General features: G+C 34.6%; 1 protein-coding gene across 2 annotated transcripts in view; it reads left to right on the top strand.

The window, feature by feature from the left end:
• Nucleotides 1–20,339, top strand: part of LOC124358857 — a 45,853-nt gene extending 25,514 nt beyond the window's left edge. For both annotated transcript variants that reach the window (XM_046811102.1, XM_046811094.1), the window contains 3 exons: nucleotides 5,806–6,023; nucleotides 17,766–17,853; nucleotides 19,974–20,339. In XM_046811102.1, coding sequence (XP_046667058.1) covers nucleotides 5,806–6,023; nucleotides 17,766–17,853; nucleotides 19,974–20,162 — 495 coding nt within the window. In that variant the 3' untranslated portion in view covers nucleotides 20,163–20,339. The remainder of the gene's footprint in view (nucleotides 1–5,805; nucleotides 6,024–17,765; nucleotides 17,854–19,973) is intronic.
• Nucleotides 20,340–20,617: the final 278 nt, after the last annotated feature.

Genomic DNA, 20,617 nt, shown 5'->3' with positions numbered 1-20,617 from the left:
TGCTTGTTGACATAATAATATCAATTATACAACTCCTGGACTCTCTCAACCCCTGGAACCAGGTAACAGTACTTAGATCTCTTGCTAACAGATGGTTCCAGTTCGTGCTTGTTGACATAATAATATCAGTTAAATACAACTCCTGGACTCTCTCAACCCCTGGAACCAAGTAACAGTACTTAGATCTTTTGCTAACAGATGGTTCCAGTTCGTGCTTGTTGACATATACTTTAAAATCTTATATCTCCATTACTAACAGAAATATAAATAAATTGCCAAGAATAAATGTCTTAAAAATATTTTTACTATCGAGAACAATAATACAAAACAAAAAAGTATCATATTTAATTTTTAGTTACAATTTATGATTAAAAATGTGCAAAAGGCCAGTTCTTAACATGATAATTCGATAGGAAGGGAACAACAGGCTTACTTTTACCAGTTAACACTTTCACTGCCGCCTCCTATTTTTGACAACTTTCTTACACTGCCGCTCGTTTTAATGTTTTTTAAATAAATATAATTTTTTAAACAGTTATATGGAAAAATTCATTGAGAGGAGGTTCATGTTTATTGGTAGAAGCTAGTTGTAAATATAAAGTTTTGAATAATATCTCCTTAGGTTTGAATCAGGATTTAATATTTGAGTGTTCTGCTGTGGAACTCATTGATTTAAACTCTATTGTCATATCTGTATATACAATTCCTAATTATGAGGTAAAGAAATTATTTTTTGCAAAGTTTGAAAAGCTTCTCTTCTTTTTGCAACAGCGAATGAGTAATAAATCAATTTTTGTCACAGGCGATTTTAATGTAAATATTTTAGAAAATAGTATATTTTCAAGCAAGTTTAGATAATTAATAGAGTGTTACGGGTTTTCTCTACAATTTGAGGAACCAACTAGAATAACCCAGTCTTCATCATCCTGCTTGGACAACATTATAACAAATAAAAAATACAATGCAAAGATTAAAATCAATATGGATTTAGGATTGTCTGACCATAATGCTATCTTTTTAAATATACCTGGTCAAAAAAAAAATCCAAAATCCGAACAAAAATAATGTTGTGATCAAAAAGAGAATATATTCAGATATTAATGTTAATAGTTTTGTTCACTGCTTGGAAAGAAGTGGTATCTCAAATTTTGACCCAGCTCTTGATGTTAATAAAAATTACAACAATTTTTTAAGTAAGTAACTTCATAATGACATTGAATAATATCTTCCCTCATAAAACTTTTAAGAGGACCACCAAGACTAAACCGGTAGTCTTGAATTGGGTTACTCTGGGTATTGAAATATCTAGTAAGAAGAAAAGGGAACTTCATTGGGAAGCAAAAATAAACAGAAATCCAGAGTTTTTAAATTATGTCAAGTCTTACAAAAAAACATTCAAAAAAAGTAGTAAAGGCAGCAAAAATAATGGCAAATAGCACCTACATAGTTCAATCTGAAAATAAATCTAAAGCTGCCTGGCAAATTGTAAATACAGAACTTGGCCACAATGGTATAAAAACTAAAACTGGTATTGTATTGAATGGGTCCAAGGATGGAGAAGACATTTCTAGTCCTCAAGTTGTAGCTGAGAGTTTTAATGATTATTTTTCAAAAATGGTTTTAAGTGCCAATGTAAAGAGAGCCACCGTTAATGGAGTTCATATGTCAATGAAGCTCACTTGTTGTGAGGCTGGGGTTTCCTTGTCTAGCTTCAACCCTTGCAATATTGGTGAAATTACTAAAATAATCTTATCAATGAAAAATAAAACCTCATTAGGATGGGATGAAATACCTATCAAGTTGATAAAAGCCACTGTTCATATAATATCAAGGCCCCTCACATTAATTATCAACCAATGTCTGAGAGAAGGAGTTTTCCCAGAAAAATTGAAATATTCACAAATATCACCAGTTTTTAAGAAAGGATTTAAGCAATTATCGCCCCATATCAGTTTTAAGTAATCTGTCAAAAATATTTGAAAAAGTAATTAACTTAAGACTTGTAAATTATTTTGAAAATAATCACTTACTTTACAGTAAACAGTTTGGTTTTCACAAAAATGTTGGAACAAGGTCAGCTCTCACAGAATTTACAAATGAGGTGATGGTGGCACTTGACAGGTCGCAGGCTACAGCGGGTGTTTTCTGTGACCTGTCTAAGGCCTTTGACTGCATGGACCATGGAGTATTGTTACTCAAATTAAACGATTATGGCATAAAAGAAAATTGCTTTAGTCTGTTGAAATCCTATCTCACAAATCGAAAACAAAGAACTGTTATATTGGATAACAATTCAAAATTTTTTTCTAATTGGAAGGATATATCTACAGGTGTCCCTCAAGGTTCTATTTTGGGTCCCCTTTTATTTTTAATTTATGTTAATGACCTACCAAAAGCCATAGATAGAGACTTAATCTTGTTTGCCGACGATACAACAGCATTAGTTAAAAACATATTAAATACTGAGCTCCCTGATTCAATTTCAGATATATCTAATGCTATGGATTCTTGGTTTAGTGCTAATGGTTTAAAACTAAACATTGATAAAACCCAAATTATAAAATTCTCATTAAGGAAAACCGCTGAAACTTTAAATGTTCCAAATTTAGTACCTTCTCATAAATTTCTGGGAGTATTTTTTGACGAAAACCTTAGTTGGAAAGTACATTTAGAAAAATGTTGTAAATAAGATTAGGTCAATATCTTTTGTATTTTTGCATATGAGAGACTGTGTCCCCCTTGATACCATAAAAATTATTTATCATGCATATGTAGAGTCAATCCTGAGATACGGTATAGTTCTGTGGGGCCAATCCTCAAATATCAAGTATGTTTTAAATATCCAAAAAAGAATAATTCGCATAGTTACAAACTCCAACACACGTAGTTCATGTAGAACTCATTTTGTGAATTTAAAAATTTTAACAGTAATAGGATTGTACATCCATGAAATTTTAACTTATATTCACTTTGAAAAAAATGCTTTGCCAGACCATCTCAGGTTTCAGCATAATTATAATACAAGAAATGGCCTCGTTTTAAGATATCCATCCCATCGCTTAGCTCTTTTTCAAAAAAGTCCTATATATGCGGGGTTGAAGCTGTGCAATGGTTTACCTGCGGCATATAAGGAAATGAACCAAAAAGAGTTCAAAGAAAAATTGAAAAATTAACTATTGAACACAGCATTTTATTCATTACAAGAATATTTTGAAAGTGATTTGTATCTTGGTTTTTAGGATAAGTATTTTATTTTCTCTGTAATTGTAAATTGATACTAATTGACCTTATTAATTTTTTATAAGGTTTGACGATGCACCTGTTTTCTATGTGTATGTACATATTGTAAACGTCTTGTGCAAATAAAGTATGTCTATGTCTATAAAAAAAACCATGGGACTTCTTCCTCTTTCTACACAAATGCTCATGCATAAATATCTTCAACCAGAAGGTCTTGTTTTAAAACATACAAAAACACAAGCTTTTTGAAAAAAAAATACAAAGTTGACCATTAAACATCATGTACTAGTCTATTACATAAATATATTTCTCATTATTATTTGCTGTCGTCAGCATTGGTATTACTGTCACTATAGCTACATGTATTTACACTTGAAATCCAAATATTTCTCAGTGTGACAAGTCTTGAAACCTGGCAATTTGGTACTTGCTTCACTGATAGGAAGTGTCTCTTCTTGCAGCCTTGCCTGATTGTTTTTTAGTTATCAAAGAGTATAAAAACAGTTTTTATTAATATTTTGCTTATATTTGTTATTTGAGTTAAAAACCAATGTTAACAATCTTAACAAATTTACTTGCATCTCCAAGAAGTCCATGGGTAGTAAAATCATGTATTCATTATCTGTGTCATCTTGGAATAAATCATCACTTTCACTGTTACTTGAAAATCTGAGTAACTCTTCTAGCACTTGATTGTCTTCAATACTATCACAATTCATTGTGACTCACAAAACAATCGTAAACTAAAGAAATAGTAAGCAAAACAATAACAATGCAGAAAACGAATTAATAGAACGACAACAAACGGCCGACATGACACGTTCGAAAACAAACCAATTTTTTCCCATATTCCAGATGACTGCCAACATGTCATACATAGATCGTAATCCATAGAGTAAGAAATAAAAACATGGAAATAGTGAATGACTATCAATGCCGAAATTCAAATACGTTTAAATGCATTTTTATTACTGAAAAAGTCAGCGCCGTCAAGATGTTGTCGGCAGTGTATAGAATTCCATGCGCGACGTCAAATGACATTGTCAGAACTGGAACAAGAAGCAAGAAGCTTTTTATATCTCTTCCATATCATAGAGATATTAAAAGAACACACTCAATGAAGAAGAAGCAGGATATCCTTCTTATTCCAGTCCTGTAAAGGTAAACCTGATATTTAGATTAGTAACAAATAATGTACTAATTGGAATCGTAGTAAGTTGGAAATGAGGCCACAATTTTGGAACTGGTCCGTTGCTAGTATTAATATAAAAAAATTGTAACTGTTAAATCTCTAACTGGCAGTGGTAAAAACTGCCATGTGGTAGCCAGATTTATTGATAAGCATTTTTATAAACAATGCACATTAAAAATAATAATCAAATGTATACTATAACTCTGATGTATGCATATTTTATACAGTTATACACAAGAAACTGTTTCTGGCCTCAGGCTGCTTGACATGGGAAGTGAAATCACAGTTAACATGTGTTGCTGCTTGTTACACATAATCATATGTATGCTACAACTCTGATGTATACATATTTTATATAGTTATACACAAGAAACTGTTTCTGAGGCCTCAGGCTGCTTGACATGGGAAGTGAAATCACAGTTAACATGTGTTGCTGCTTGTTACACATAATCATATGTATGCTACAACTCTGATGTATACATATTTTATATAGTTATACACAAGAAACTGTTTCTGAGGCCTCAGGCTGCTTGACATGGGAAGTGAAATCACAGTTAACATGTGTTGCTGCTTGTTACACATAGTCATATGTATGCTATAACTCTGATGTATACATATTTTATATAGTTATACACAAGAAACTGTTTCTGAGGCCTCAGGCTGCTTGACATGGGAAGTGAAATCACAGTTAACATGTGTTGCTGCTTGTTACACATAATCATATGTATGCTACAACTCTGATGTATACATATTTTATATAGTTATACACAAGAAACTGTTTCTGGCCTCAGGCTGCTTGACATGGGAAGTGAAATCACAGTTAACATGTGTTGCTGCTTGTTACACATAATCATATGTATGCTACAACTCTGATGTATACATATTTTATATAGTTATACACAAGAAACTGTTTCTGGCCTCAGGCTGCTTGACATGGGAAGTGAAATCACAGTTAACATGTGTTGCTGCTTGTTACACATAATCATATGTATGCTACAACTCTGATGTATACATATTTTATATAGTTATACACAAGAAACTGTTTCTGAGGCCTCAGGCTGCTTGACATGGGAAGTGAAATCACAGTTAACATGTGTTGCTGCTTGTTACACATAATCATATGTATGCTATAACTCTGATGTATACATATTTTATATAGTTATACACAAGAAACTGTTTCTGAGGCCTCAGGCTGCTTGACATGGGAAGTGAAATCACAGTTAACATGTGTTGCTGCTTGTTACACATAATCATATGTATGCTACAACTCTGATGTATACATATTTTATATAGTTATACACAAGAAACTGTTTCTGAGGCCTCAGGCTGCTTGACATTAGCTTTTTTCTTACAGACTTCTCACAATTTTACAGGCCACTGTCCTGGTTAGAGGCCTGAGGCTGCCTGACATGGGAAGTGAAAACACAGTTTACGTGTGTTGCTGCTTGTTTAACATGAACAGTGATAGGCAAAACCTCACCGGACTGACTGCTTGTTTCCACATGCTGCACCACAGGTACAAGCTACCTGCTGAGCTGTCCCTATCTGCCACCGTGTCATCCCTCGCCTCTGTCAGTGACATCTTCCAGAGGTAATCACCAATTTAAAAATACTAGTAAACTCATATTACTGGCTTGAGTGTATTTAAATTGTTAATCTTTTATAGGAGTATAAAAATACTTAAAATAAATTTAATAAATACTAACTTGATTGATTTAACTATTTTGACTCATTTTTTGATTCATATTTTAATTAAACCTGACCACCAAAAATTGACAGACAGGCAGCCCAAAGCCTATAAAACTGATTTTTAAAATGTCCAAAACTAAAACTAGTGGCTCTAAATACCCCTGTGGTGCCTGTGTGACATTGGAGTCAAATACTCATCTATTAAATGCACTGGCTCATGTCAACTATGGTACCATGGGGGCTGTGTTAATATTAAGGACAAACAACTAAAAAAACTAACAGCAAATGAAATTAAAAATTGGATGTGCAAGAAATGCCTTAACATTCCAAAATCACCTGTGAACCAATTATCTGAAAACACCCCATGCGACATCTTAGAGACGGAAGAAAGAAATAACAGGAGCCTAGATATCCCTAAAATCCATGATACTGAAATGGAGGAAATTACAAACCAAAGTAGAGAACTTTGAAAACCAAGAAAACGCTGACCTCGAAACATCGCTCACCTTAGCTGCAGAGGTAGGGAGTGCGCTACTTGCTGAAAACCAGAAACTTAAACAAGACCTATACCAAACTAGCCTACAGAACTGTAAGCTAAATGCAAAAATCTTAGAACTTAGAAAACAAAAATGAACTAATCTATGAAGAACAAATAGCACAAACTAAGAAATTGAAAAAGGAGCGCATTCTGAACAGAAATAACTTCTTGGAAAATCTGGTTTACGAACTGGAAAAGCAGCTAGTGAAAGAAAAAGAAATGCAAGAACAGCTGAAGAAGAACTTTGAAGAGCATGACAAAGAAAAAGAAGTAACAATTACCAAATTAGAAAAAAGGGCTCAAGAAATGCAACGCAAATCTCACTTTGAAAAGGGAAACACAATGGACAAATACACAATATCTGAAAAAAATACTGAAAAACTCAGAAACACAGACAAGCAATAATGAAACACCGGCCATGATTACAAACATGTATGTACTAACACAATTAGCCGAACTGAAATTACGACTTAATAAGCTGGAGAACCTGAGTGTTACAACACAAAAACAAGATATTGACATTTAACAAAACTGAAGATATGACATTTGACAAAACTGAAGACCTGAGAACAGCCACACTTCCAACTCCAATGACTTCCAGAACACCTAAAACAAACAAAGCAAGGACAGGAAGAAGAATTTCCAATCCCACACAAAAAATCAAAGACACAGAAAACGAGAAATGTTTACAGCACATCACTGCAAATAACAAAATACAGATCGAACCAAGGCTTAAATACAGAGTCACATACAACAGACCACACCATTAAAAAGCTCCGGACCGAAAATTCCACACACGAAAATGAAACTTACAAAAATAATTTCAAAGTGACAATAGCCCCTCCTATCACAGCCACAAAACTCAAACTCTGGTGGAAACCATAGCTGACTTCTACTATAAGCAAACTAAAAAATTAAAACTGGAAAATGTAAAACAAAAATCGCTGCATCCTCCACCACCTCTGAACAGTATTTTAAACCCTGAAACAAACAGACAATTACCATCCCCTGAAAACCCTAAATACACCACACTACCAAATAACAGCCCTTTTTTAGAAGCGGGCCTGAAGGGAAAAGAAACACACATAACAATAGCTACACCAACAGAACAAAACACAAATCTTAATCAATTCACTCTCCTTCACCAGAATATTAACTGGTTGTCAAACAAAATTGAAAAGGCTAAATCATTTTTTAAGCCACAAAAAAACCAGACTTTATTATATTAACAGAGCATGGACTTAATCAAGAAAAACTAGAAAGAACAAACATAGAAGGCTACTCTCTCGTCGTTGGAGGCTTTACGAGAAAGAACCACATTAAGGGAGGAGTAGCAGGCTATGTTAAACAAGACCTACAAAAATTTGTAAAACTACTAGAAACCAGCTCAGATGAAACTGAACTTATCTGTGAGTCAGCCCTTTTCGAAATCAAACTTAGAAAGGAAACAATAAATGTCCTCGGGGTCTACAGACCGCCAAGCACAAAGATAGACAATGCCATCGATATATTATTAAATGTACTGGAACAAAGCACTTAGCACATACAAAAAAAATCATAGTCATGGGTGATATTAATGCCGACAATCTACATGAGAACAGTGATAACACTAAATTAAAAGAACTTCTCGCTGCATTTGATTTGGTAAGGATGCAGCTCCCACCCACAAGAATCACCCATGAAACTTCAAAATCAATAGACTGGGTGTGCACTAAAATAAACCCAGAATTAGTAAAAACATCAGTAATCCAAAGCGGCCTCTCTGACCACACAGCACAATTAACCACACTAACCATAGTAAAACACTGTCCCACCAAAATTAAAACAAAGAAGAGAAATTTCAACAAAAAATCAATTGAAAACTTCAAATCAACTCTAGCCAAACAAAAATGGGATGCTGTGTACCACTCCAACAACACTGACACAGCTTACAACATATTCCACAATATCATCCAAGCAAAACCCTTGACAACACCTGCCCACTGAAGACCTTCAAAAATAAACATAACAAAAACCCAGACCTGGGACATTGAATGCACAAGACTCCAAGGAACAGTACATCCGAGCCCTAGAAAAAGAGCAGTGCACAGGCCGAATAGAAGACAAAAACAGAGACAATAGCCAGGAAAAAGGACTACGACTTAAAGCTCAAAAAAGAGTCGGTAGCAGCACATATAAGTAACTCCGAAAATAAGCCCAGAGCCCTATGGCAAATAATAAACAAAGAGAAGACAGCCAGACACAAATCGAACAACCAAATATACCTTCAAATCAATGGAAAAATACTTCACAACCCTGCAGAAGTAGCAGACTGCTTTAAACAAATTTTTCTCCTCAATAGCACAAAGAACTCTCCAAGACAGCCACTTAAATGCCACAAATACTACAAGCCAAAATCCCCTGCCACTCACTAACAACACTTTTCAGTTCAAACCAACAACAAAAGAAGAAGTGGAGAAAATAATAGACTCCATGAAAACAAAAACCTCATCTGGCCTAGATAACATCTCATCAAAACTAGCAAAATATCTGTAAAGAAAAATTTTCTGATCCCCTAACACACATCATAAAACATATCCTTACAACAAGGGATTTACCCTGAAAAACTAAAAACAGCAAAAGTATTCCCGAAATACAAAAAAGGACCAACCACCGACATGACTAGCTACCGACCAATATCACTCATATCCACCTTCTCCAAAATTATTGAAAAGATAGTACTAGAAAGACTTTTACAATATCTTGAGCACAATAACCTACTAACTAAACATCAGCTTGGTTTCATGAAAGGACGATCCACAACCACAGCCCTAATTCAACTTATAGAGCATGTCATAGACAAACTGGAAGAGGGCCACACTGCTACTAGTTTATTCTTAGACTTTACAAAAGCATTTGACTGCTTAAATCATAAACGCCTTCTTCAAAAAACTAAAGAGCATGGGTGTAAAAGATAAAACTGGCAGACTGGTTCTGGAACTACCTAAACAACAGGAAACAACTGGTGGAAATCCAATACACTGAAAACAATTTATTAGAAAAAGTTCAGTCAAAAACTGCCCGACATGCAGATGGGAGTGCCACAAGGATCAGTGCTGGGCCCGGTCCTGTTCCTAACTGCTTACAAACGACCTACCGACTACCCTAGAGCGCATCTGTCACACAACCATGTACGCAGATGACACTGTCATAACAATATCTGACAAAACCACGCAACACCTTGCCAGAAGTCAAGCTTAAGCAGCGCCCTAATCACAACAATACAATACTGCATCTCGAACAACTTAGTGCTAAATGGCAATAAAACTGTTCAAATAAACTTCTCCACCAGGCAAAAAAATACACATCTTCCAATCACTGACCTAGAAAACAAAAAACCAAACAAACAAATCACCTTGGTATATTAATTGATGAACATATAACCTGGAAAGCACACACTGAACAGCTTTGCAAAAAATTAAGCACCAGCATATTTGTAATACGCAGAATTAAACAGATTAGCAATAAAGACGCAGCTAAAACCGCCTACTTTTCACTATTTGAGACACAATCTCAGATACGGTATAGCACTATGGGGAGGAACAGCTAACTGCAACATGGAGAGATCCTCAGGCAGCAAAAACTAGCAATAAGAGCTCTAGAAGGACTCCAATACCAAGAAAGCTGCCGGGAAGCATTTAGAAAATTTGAAGATCCTCACAGTAGTAAACTTGTACATCCTAGAAGTAATTCTGCATGCGGTACACTCAAGAAAAACTAGAAACAGAGACCTTCACCAGTATCACACACGCCATGTCCTTGACTTCACACTGCCTGTACACCACCTGAGCCTCACAGCCAGGAAACCATCATATAAGGGAGCGGCCTACTTCAATAAACTTCCAGAATCCCTAAAGAATGAACCACCCAAACGTTTTAAAAAAAAGCATTAACTGCCTGGCTACAAGAGAGACCCTTTTACTCAGAAAGTGAATTTTTAAACTTGTAATTTAGATTAAGCTATGTAATTTTTATACAACCATGAAATCTGTACCAATGACGCATGTAACTGTTCTCAACGAACATGTCAATAAAGTGTATTGTCTATTGTCAACAGGAAAATTAAGGCTTAAGTTGATGGGTTAAAATTATTATCCACTAGCTGTTTCCCGCGGCTTCACACGCAATCTTATAACCAAAGTCTTTATATTACTTAGTAAAAGCAATTATGATGTAATATGATGGGAGTCCTATAAAAATTTTAAAATGTAAGTAGGCATACATCGGGTAGATATTATTTAAGTTTGTGGTATATAGTATCAGAGTTTAACTTAATTTATTATATCATATTTGGCATGTGTAGGAGCATTTCTGGTTCTAATTAATTATATACATAACGATGATTTTAATTCGTCACTGGCGCAATCTGGAGTAAAATTTATATATTAATGTTTTATTTACTATCTGGATTACACTACCGATCAAGCACTGTTTTTATTATTGATAAAATTCAAATGTAAACAGATGTTTCCGAAAGTTTGTCGAACTATAGCTCTCAACAGCTGTCAAAATACGTTTCGTTCTTATCATAACATTTGAACGTAAACAAACTAATTTTTCAATTTGAATTCGACTTTATTTGGTGAAATGAATGTATTATGGGTGGTAAAAAGCACTCTAAATGTTAATTCAGACCAAAAGCTATACCTGTTCCAAATTTCAGCACAACCCGTATAGCAGTTTCAGCGTGATTCGAGGACAAACCTCCAAACATTCAAACTTTCGCATTTATAATATTAGTGGGATAACTATGTAGCATATCATTATAATTCTAATGGTGTCAGATTCCTTTTTAGTTCATACTTCTATACTTCTTAATAGAGAGGAACAAGTTTAATTTTAAAACAGAATTGAGTTAACTTAAATTTGTAGCACCGGTAGATGTTTTACAAAAAGGTTTTAGAGATGGATCAACAAACGAAGCTTTAAAACCTGAAAGTCTTTCTGTGCTGCTGTTGTTACTTTTATCTTTAACCATTTAAAGCTCTTACAAAAGCAAATAAGATTTATGAGGGACCTTTCCTCTCATCTGTTTTGGACTCAAAAGATAAGCCCCAAATCATCTTTTTGTGATAGGATAGATGGCCAGACATTTTATCCATGTATGTTTTGTCACTTAGCTATACTGTTAGTATGCCATTTACTATTCGTATATGCTCTTTATAATATAAGTAAAGACTTCTCCATTTTTTTTTTTACGTTGAATAAAATTGCTGAATCTAGAGGTCATTTGCTATGTTGTCGAACAAATATATGTATATAGTTTTGCCATACTTTGGTTAATGGTTGCTGCTAACGTGAAGTTTGTTTTTTAAAAATATTTTGCATTTGAATTCCAAACGCCGAAAATATCTAAACAAAAAATTGGAATATGACTCAGAGTATGTTTTCACAGCACCTGTGAAGAGCTGTTATAGTGGACATGTTGAAATGGATTCTGGAATCGTCCCTTATATACCTTTATTTATTTACGAGGCACGTCCAGAAAGTAAGTGTACTAGTACTCTCACAGCTGTAGAGGATACTGTTTCGACATGTTGGCAACACTGCCGCGTAGCCTGAATCCTCCCCTTCAAAACGAGACCAATCTGAGGTTAGTATGTTGAAAACTCTTGCCGCAGTAGCATCTCTCACGAAAAATGTCGATCGTATCTCCCGCCAAGTGCAAACTTCGCGCCGTTATTCGGTACCTCATTATGCTCCGGTTGAAATTTGAGGTGAAAGTCATTTGCTACCTCGTTGTGAAGTTTGAAGCTCAGGTTGAAATTTATAATGAAATTTGAGGTGAAAACTGTTAACGTTAATGGAGCTATGAATCGTACGAGCGTGTACAAGTGGTGTCACGAGTTTAAAAATGGCCGTACTTCTGTGCATGACGTTCAGAGGAGCGGAAGACCTTCAATTGTGACTGACGAACTTGTGGAAAAAATCAAGAATATGGTCCGTTGCAGATTGACGTTAGATGAACTTTCTGCAAGGTTTCCGCAAATCTCCAGATCCCTGATACACGAAACAATCACAGAAACTCTCAGATATCCGAAATTCTCTGCGAGGTGGGTCCCAAAACTGCTGACAGAACAGCACAAGTTGAATCGAGTGCAGAGCTCCAAAGAGTTTACGGAACGCTACAAACTCGAAGACGATAATTTTCTCTACTCTTGTTACTGGAGACGAAACCTGGGTTTCTCAATACACGCCTGAAATTAAGGGGCATTCTAAACAGTTTTCACCTCAAATTTCAATTGGAGCATAATGAGGTACCGAATAACGGTGCGAATTTCGCACCTGGCGGGAGATACGATCGACATTTTTCGTGAGAGATATTACTGCGTCAAGTGTTTTCAACACTCTAACCTCGGATTGGTCTCATTTTGAAGGGGAGGGTTCAGGCTACGCGGCTGTGTTGCCAACATGTCGAAAAAGTATTCCCTACAGCTGTGAGAGTACCAGTACACTTACTTTCTGGACGTGCCTCGTATTATTTATTCCAAGGTGTTAATATGAAGCAAGTTATCGGGTTGTTAGATTTAGGGTTTCAATACATATTGTGATGTGTCACATGTTTCTTTGCTACTGAAATAAATATTGCAGATAGCTCAAAAACTAAATTTTCAGCTAAAAATGAACTATTAGCTGAAAGAAGACATAAGAAAACCTGCTATTGCCTCCAGCTTTGTGGTTCTTCCTACACACAGACCTTTATCCTCTCACCTTCTCTTTCCATGTCAGAATATTATCTCAAAGTATCCGATTCTTGCTTGACTTTCCCTTTCCGTTTCTTTAAAATACTAAAGAAAGAATGATGGTGTGTCTTACCAAATAAGACACTAATAAGACATTTTATTTGTCCTTCAGCATGTTACATACATCGCAATAGATATTGTCATTCTCAGTTTTTATCCTTAGATATATTAAAAGACTACAGTCTCATTACAGTTAGCATTAGTACTAGCTTAATGGTGCAAAGTGCAAGTAAACAAATTATGAGTGCTACAAAGTGATGGACAAATACAGCTCTGATAATTGAGATGACCCAGACCAGGTATACATGGGGTGAAGTGAATAAAACCTAGAATATACTGGTTAGCATCTATCCTCTAGAACTAGCAGTAGCTGAAATCAGAGTGAACAAACAACTGCTAACACTAGGTAAAAACATCTAGGCTATGTTAAGAAGTTGCCAGGAAAACTTAAGCAAGCGATTTATTTATTTATTCTCTCATATAGCTTATTTAAATACTTTTTAGATTAAGGTTGTTGCTATAGTTAATGTAAATTTAGAATTTGTAATATTTAAACGTGACATGAGTTGCTTTGAAAATCAGTGTATCTGAAAAACACTCGAATTAATGAAGGCATTTTTATTTATTTGTAAGTGCTAGGGGAAGCAACTGATAGATGTCAAAAACTTTATCTTCATTTAAATCAAAGAAAAGACGCTTGGTAAACCATTAGCGAAGCTCTCCTCCTACTAGTAAAATAGTTATTGCAGCACAATTGAACAAGCTGCTGAGTAAATTAAAAAGCAATGTGAAACAAAAACAGACAAACAACAAACAGGAAATAAGTCGATACACCTGAGATCATGGGAAAAATATTCATTTGCATTATAAGCCAAGAAAAAAATCCAGTGTTTTCAAAAGTACCAGGGAGTATCTCTGTTGATGTTTACCCCCACCCCCCACCACATCATTACAAAAACAGACACTGAAGTGTTCGTTGAAACCCAGACTAAGGAAACATTGGTAACACAGCAGGGATCACTTCTGGCTGGTTTATACCTACCAAAGAACCGACCACTGGGCACAGCAAAAACTAATGTGCCACTTCAATCTGGGCAAGCTTATGGATGTCCAGTAGCGGCACATCACTAACCGCAAATGTTGAGATTCTGGGGTTCATGGGCAATTCGATAGGTCTAGTCTACTGTGGAAGATGACTGTTGGAGTTGGTGGGGGTTTGTTTCCTTACCTCAGAGGTTCTTGTTAACCTCAACAAGGGTGTGCCACCCCCTGCCTACTTTGACTGGAGAGGCTGGTTCAGAGCTGACCTCTCCTTCTTCCGGGATGACTTTGAGATGTAGTGCCCTAATTCTTCCTCATGGATCTCGATAAGAGGCGGGCCCCTACTCCCTAACCTTACCCATCCTGAATATCCTATCACTCCAGAAGCAGCACAAAGGTTCTTACAGGACTAAGTGCAATTTATAAGTTTCTTGTCCTAAGAGAACAAAAGTGTGAAAGCTGTCATGGCTTATGAGACCGAAGAAACAACAGACTTTTCAATTCTCCAACTGCAACGTATAGTTTTGTTGCAATAAATTTATTTGAGGTGTGTGTGTGTAGGTGCACAACTATAAAAGGATTTTTGAGGAAATGGGACAGAGTGAGTGGGTACGCCTCTGTACATACTCATCATCATGCACAGTAGGTTTCTTAATCTGTACATGTAGCTCTATCAATAAAACTGGTTATAGTTTTCCACGCTATAGATCCATGAACACCTACATCTTCGGGTAGTTTCCTAGGAGGAAAGTTCACCCCCGTGAATAATACTTGCGTTTAAAAACTCCCAGACTAAAAGAAAATCAACACTTTCTGTTTCAAACTGTAACAGTTCTATACACTTATTTATTTCTCTACTAGCACTTTACTGTTTTTGCTGCGGCACTGTAGCGTTTTTAAAGCTACATTGATTTATTTTTTTTATTAAAACTTAAATTAAATAAAAATTTTGGGATCGAAATATTGGGACTTAATTTTAGATTAGATTGTGAAATGTCAGGGTAAAAACGAACATGTAATCCTTTGGCAAGTTAGTACTGGTAGTTTTAAATTGTTAGGAAGGCAGGTTGACTGCCTTGAATTGATTAGAACTTGTCTTGTTGCGAGTATTGTTCTCATGGTTTGATACAGCTGGACCAATGAGAGAGCACCGCGGATGTCCTGCAAAGTTGATTGGAAAGGGAAGTATTTAAGCGCCTGCTCATAATTTTCGCCCTTCTTTTGGTTTTTTTTGTGAGTAAAGTTAATTGCAGTGCGCCGTATTTCTTAAATTTTTCTGCGAGTGATTTTGAGGTAAGCACCAAATTTATTGTACGTTTTATTGAAATAGTCATCCTGATCTGATTTTAAATTAATGCTGTTGTCTTTTTTTATAGGAAAAAATTAAATTCAAAGAAACTACAGAGCATTCTGAATAACTTACTCTCGAAGAACAATAGAGCATAATATAATCATACAAGTTACATTTGGTTCATGCTTGCAAGAGAAGTGAATTAAAATTGAACTTTGTTAATAACTTTAATTGAGATTTGGAAAAGTAGTAATTTATTAATATTTAACTGGAACTGTTTTATTGTGAATTATTAATTGAAAATTAATTGAACTTTAATAATTGTTAGAGAGAGAGTTGTAATCTGAATTGCAGAGACTTGAAAGTTATGGTTCAAATAGTGTAAAGAGAAGTTTAAATTTTTATTTTGAATTTTGAGTGAACTTAGAAGTGAACATTTTTATTTTAGTTAATTTCCAAGTGGTATTTCATGTTTATTTTAAAACTTTATTATTTTATTTTAGAAGAGAGCTCTGATTTTTATTTTGATATATTTGATTAATATTTTTCAAATATTCCTTTCTTGCCAAAGGAATTTTTAAATTTACTAAACGGTCTGTCATTTCTTTGTGGAAAATAGAGTGATAAAAATTCTGAAACATTGAACTTATTAATTTGCCAGTTAAAAATAAATCCATTGTTTTTATTTAGAACTGTGATTTTTATCTTAGACAAACCCGATAATATTTAATAGTTAACAAATTTAGTAATACATTGTACTTAATATTCACTAGGATCTTTACTAATCAAAAAATATTTTATATCGTCTTGGATGTATTATTGATGATTTAAATATTAATACTCTGGAATATTAATATCAACAATCCAAGTCGTTATAGGCACATGCATGAACTTTGCCATAATGTGATGTAAAATTATCCACTAACCAAAAGCTAGCATGCTCTGAGTGTAACTTAAATAAATCCTAGCAATTGCTAGCTTTAAGACCTAGACATTTCTCTTTATTCACTTGGATATGTCAGCAAGTGCTAAGTTTCTGGGAAACTCCTAGCAGTTGCTAGCCTAGTTAGCTTGCTAAAGTGCTAACTTTTTATTCACTTCAAACCAAGCAGTTGCTTGAAAATCTCATAGACCTAGCTAGTGCTAGGTTTTATTCACTCCTCCCATGTTGTCAGATGTTACCTGTTATATGTCTGAATACCCCAGTTGCACCCAATACCTGTTATATATGAAAGCCTCCCTGCCTCATTCCTTGTGTCCACCAATATTCTGGATTTTTGGAACAAAGTTTCTAACATTAAATGTGTGAGCTCTAACCTATTCCATGAAAGATTCAAGGTCAAATTGAATTAATGTAAATTTACAGCCCTTATTAGCTATTTTCCTGTATAACCTATTATTGATTTATAACACTGTTTTAAAGATATGAGTTCATTCTGAATTTGTGAAATTTCTAAATGTAAATGAAATCAAATTCCAGAATTAATTACCAACAATAAAGTACTTAATACCTAATATACTATCTTACAGCTGACCAATAATCAAATTCCTGAAAATTAAAGAGTTACCAGGTTCTTTGCCTCTTCTCTTATGCAACAGTTATAACCGATACAGCGTTATTTATGTGAAATTGCTATTGTATTTTGTAACAACATTAGCAAAACAGATTTATGTGAAGCTCAGTTTATTATTAACACGTTTGTGGCAGCTGGAATTAGCTGTAATTTTTAAAGTGACACTGTATTTTTTTCCAATGAGCATTTTATGGAGTGATAAATAGTGTCCATGAAAACGCAGCTGGATAATATTCAGAGAGTATTCAAAAACCATTCTTGCGTAACCCACCAGTGGGGTCATTTCATTCGTAAAAACAGTCCTAAGATACAACAGTGGATCACACCGTTGTGAACATGTTAAAGTTTACTATAACTATAACTAAAAAAAAAATGAATCAATAAGTAATATTGTTGATATATTAATATTGTGCTGCAGATACAGTGTCGAAGATGTCTACTACATTGCTCAATTGGTCAGCTCGGTCATGGGGAGATTGAGGACTGACAAGTCCGCTTGTTCTCAGGTAACTATTTTTAACTACAAGAAACTGATGATATGGAATTTTTGTAGATTTATCATAGAAAGTTGTTATAGAACCAGAGAGAACTCACCTACTGTATATACAGCACTGAAGTAACATATTAAATAAAAATAATAAACACTAATATTTCACCTGCACTCAGTTGAAGTCTAAAATGTCACACGGATAAGAAGTGTTGTGGTACAAGTCAAGAAGTGATAATTTACGAGTATTGTCCACGCCAATGTTGTTGAATTGTGAACCTTTTATGTGTGTGTGTGTGTGTGTGTGTGTGTGATTAACTTTTTAAATCAATTTAATTGTTTTATACAATAGTTTGAGTTTCATTACATTTAGTGAATTAGTTATTCTTATTCAGTTGCTTTACATTTCCTTTAGTCTCTTTCTTGTGGTTCCCTTAACCCTTTGAGTGCCAACATCCGATTTTACCTATATTTCCTTTAGTCTCTTTCTTGTGGTTCCCTTAACCCTTTGAGTGTCAACATCCAATTTTACCGGACGACAAAAGTTGGCCGAAAAGTGCAGACGTCCGATTTTACCGGACGTTCGGGAAAAGTCACTAAAAATTGTAACCTTTAATATTTTTAAATAATATCATATTGAAATGTTTGTGAAGAATTGTTCTTTTCAAAATAAATTGTTATAGTACACTTCTGATCAAACTTTAAATTATATGAAACTCACATATTATAAACATTTTTGGTTGCCATAGCTACCAGAAACAATGTGACAATAGTTTCTTAAAAGTTGTATAACTTACTCATTATTGAAGATAATAATATAAGTTTTTCAAGATTTACAGACAATTGCATACACATTCCAGTGATATGGACTAAGAAAAGGATATGAATTTTTTTGGTTATAATAATTTGGTTAAAAAATGAAATTAAAAAGTATTTTAGAACTTTTTTAGGCAAGTCCATTTTTGGTATTCCTAAATTTAGTGTTATGGTAACTTTGTTATTTTATGTTAATTAAACAGAGTTTTCAGAGAAAAATAAAAAAAGAATCATGTTGATAGCTTATTAAATAATCGAACTGTAAATATTTTACTAAAACCTTGCAAAATGCCTGAAAAAGGGCTGGCACTTTTAGGTACACCCACTAGAAAATTACCTGGCCCAACTCAAAAAATACTTGGCACTCAAAGGGTTAATAATCACTTTAATGACAAAATTCCACATTTTATCATGATTACAATGATATTGCTTTATCACCAGCATTTTGATGCTCATCTCTCTTTTAACCCTTATAATGTCAGTATATCTTTTCACGACTTCCAGCAAATGGCACAATATTAAAAAAAAAAAAATTTTTAATGTGTAAAGTTCATTTTTATTTTTACTTTCTATAATTATGGTAAGTATAAAAAAGTGAAAATTTTAAAATTATCTTGTACGTACATATATTTATGGGACATTAAATTGTAGATATAAATAAAGTCAAAATAAAAGGCACACAAAATGTTATTAGCTAAACTATAAACATTACCAGACAATTATATAAATATAATTAAAATAAATTATATATAATAAAATTAAAAATAAATAAAAACCATATAAACAGAAAACACGACGAAGGAAACCGACTCAGCGATGGTTTGACACGCACTACCTGAAGCCAAACTGCAAACAAAAGCGCACGCGCTGTACGGCGTCTGTGCCGTGTGGCGGGGAGAGTTTCTAGACACCGCATCTATTGTTTCAAACAATGTAACGCGACAGCTATATTTTGACGCTTGACATAGGTCAATAACCCACACACATGGTTGACGCATACCGTTTGTGACATTGATCGGATTTAAAAGGAACTTAAATTTGCTATAGATGCAGTTTTGTGTTGATGCGCTGTACCGCGTCTTTGCCGTTTGGAGATAGTTTGTCTATGCGCCATACGGCGTCTGTGACATTATAAGGGTTAAGATTCCCTTTTAGTTTTTATATATCTAATAAAAAAATCATTGTTTTTATCTCAGGTTTCATTCCAACATCCACAAGTATCCTTTCTGTAGGTCTCAAATCCAAACTCCCCCCCCCCCCGTTTGTCCTTACAAAGTAAAATTTCGTTTCTGAATATTTTAAAATCTGTTTAATTCCCTACAGGAAACCTTGGAAAGGCTCAGACGATGGGCAATAGACACCAGGGATGAACTGCAGCTTCCTCAATACAGGCAATTCCTGGAAGCAAACATTTTACATGAACGTCTCTCTCGGCTCAATAATGAATGTTCTATTGTGTTGCGATGCGTTCACAATAAAAACTTCCAGGCACGTTTAGAAAACGCCAGTTGATCAGAAGACAGTATGATTGTTATATAGAGCTCAAGATAGTGTACAGACAGATTACTACCGAAGTAAAACCAGTAGTATTTGTGATTATGACTGTGATTGTAATAAAACATTTCTTTAGTTTAAAATATTGTGTATAATAATATTATTTTTATACAAATAAATTTTTGTTCAAAATAACTGGCTTATTTTATTATATACTTACTTACTCTTACTCCCAGGGCCATTTATATCGGAGGTGATATTTAGCCGCACCAACAAAGCTCCTCCATCTTGAACGGTCCTCTGCATCTTCCTCTGAAGCGCCCATCTTCTCCATATCAGCCTTCACCTGGTTCCACCATCTCACTTTCGGTCTCCCACGGGGCCGTCTTCCTTCTGGGTTACCGTACATTACCCTCCTCAGTTTGCATTCCTCTTCTCTTCTCAAAACATGGCCTGCCCAACGGAGTCTTCTT

This window comes from Homalodisca vitripennis, chromosome 1 (assembly GCF_021130785.1).
Source record: "Homalodisca vitripennis isolate AUS2020 chromosome 1, UT_GWSS_2.1, whole genome shotgun sequence".
Taxonomy (NCBI): Eukaryota; Metazoa; Arthropoda; class Insecta; order Hemiptera; family Cicadellidae; genus Homalodisca; species Homalodisca vitripennis.
Note: the sequence above shows the minus strand (reverse complement) of the source record. Positions and strands in the feature narration are given on the sequence as shown.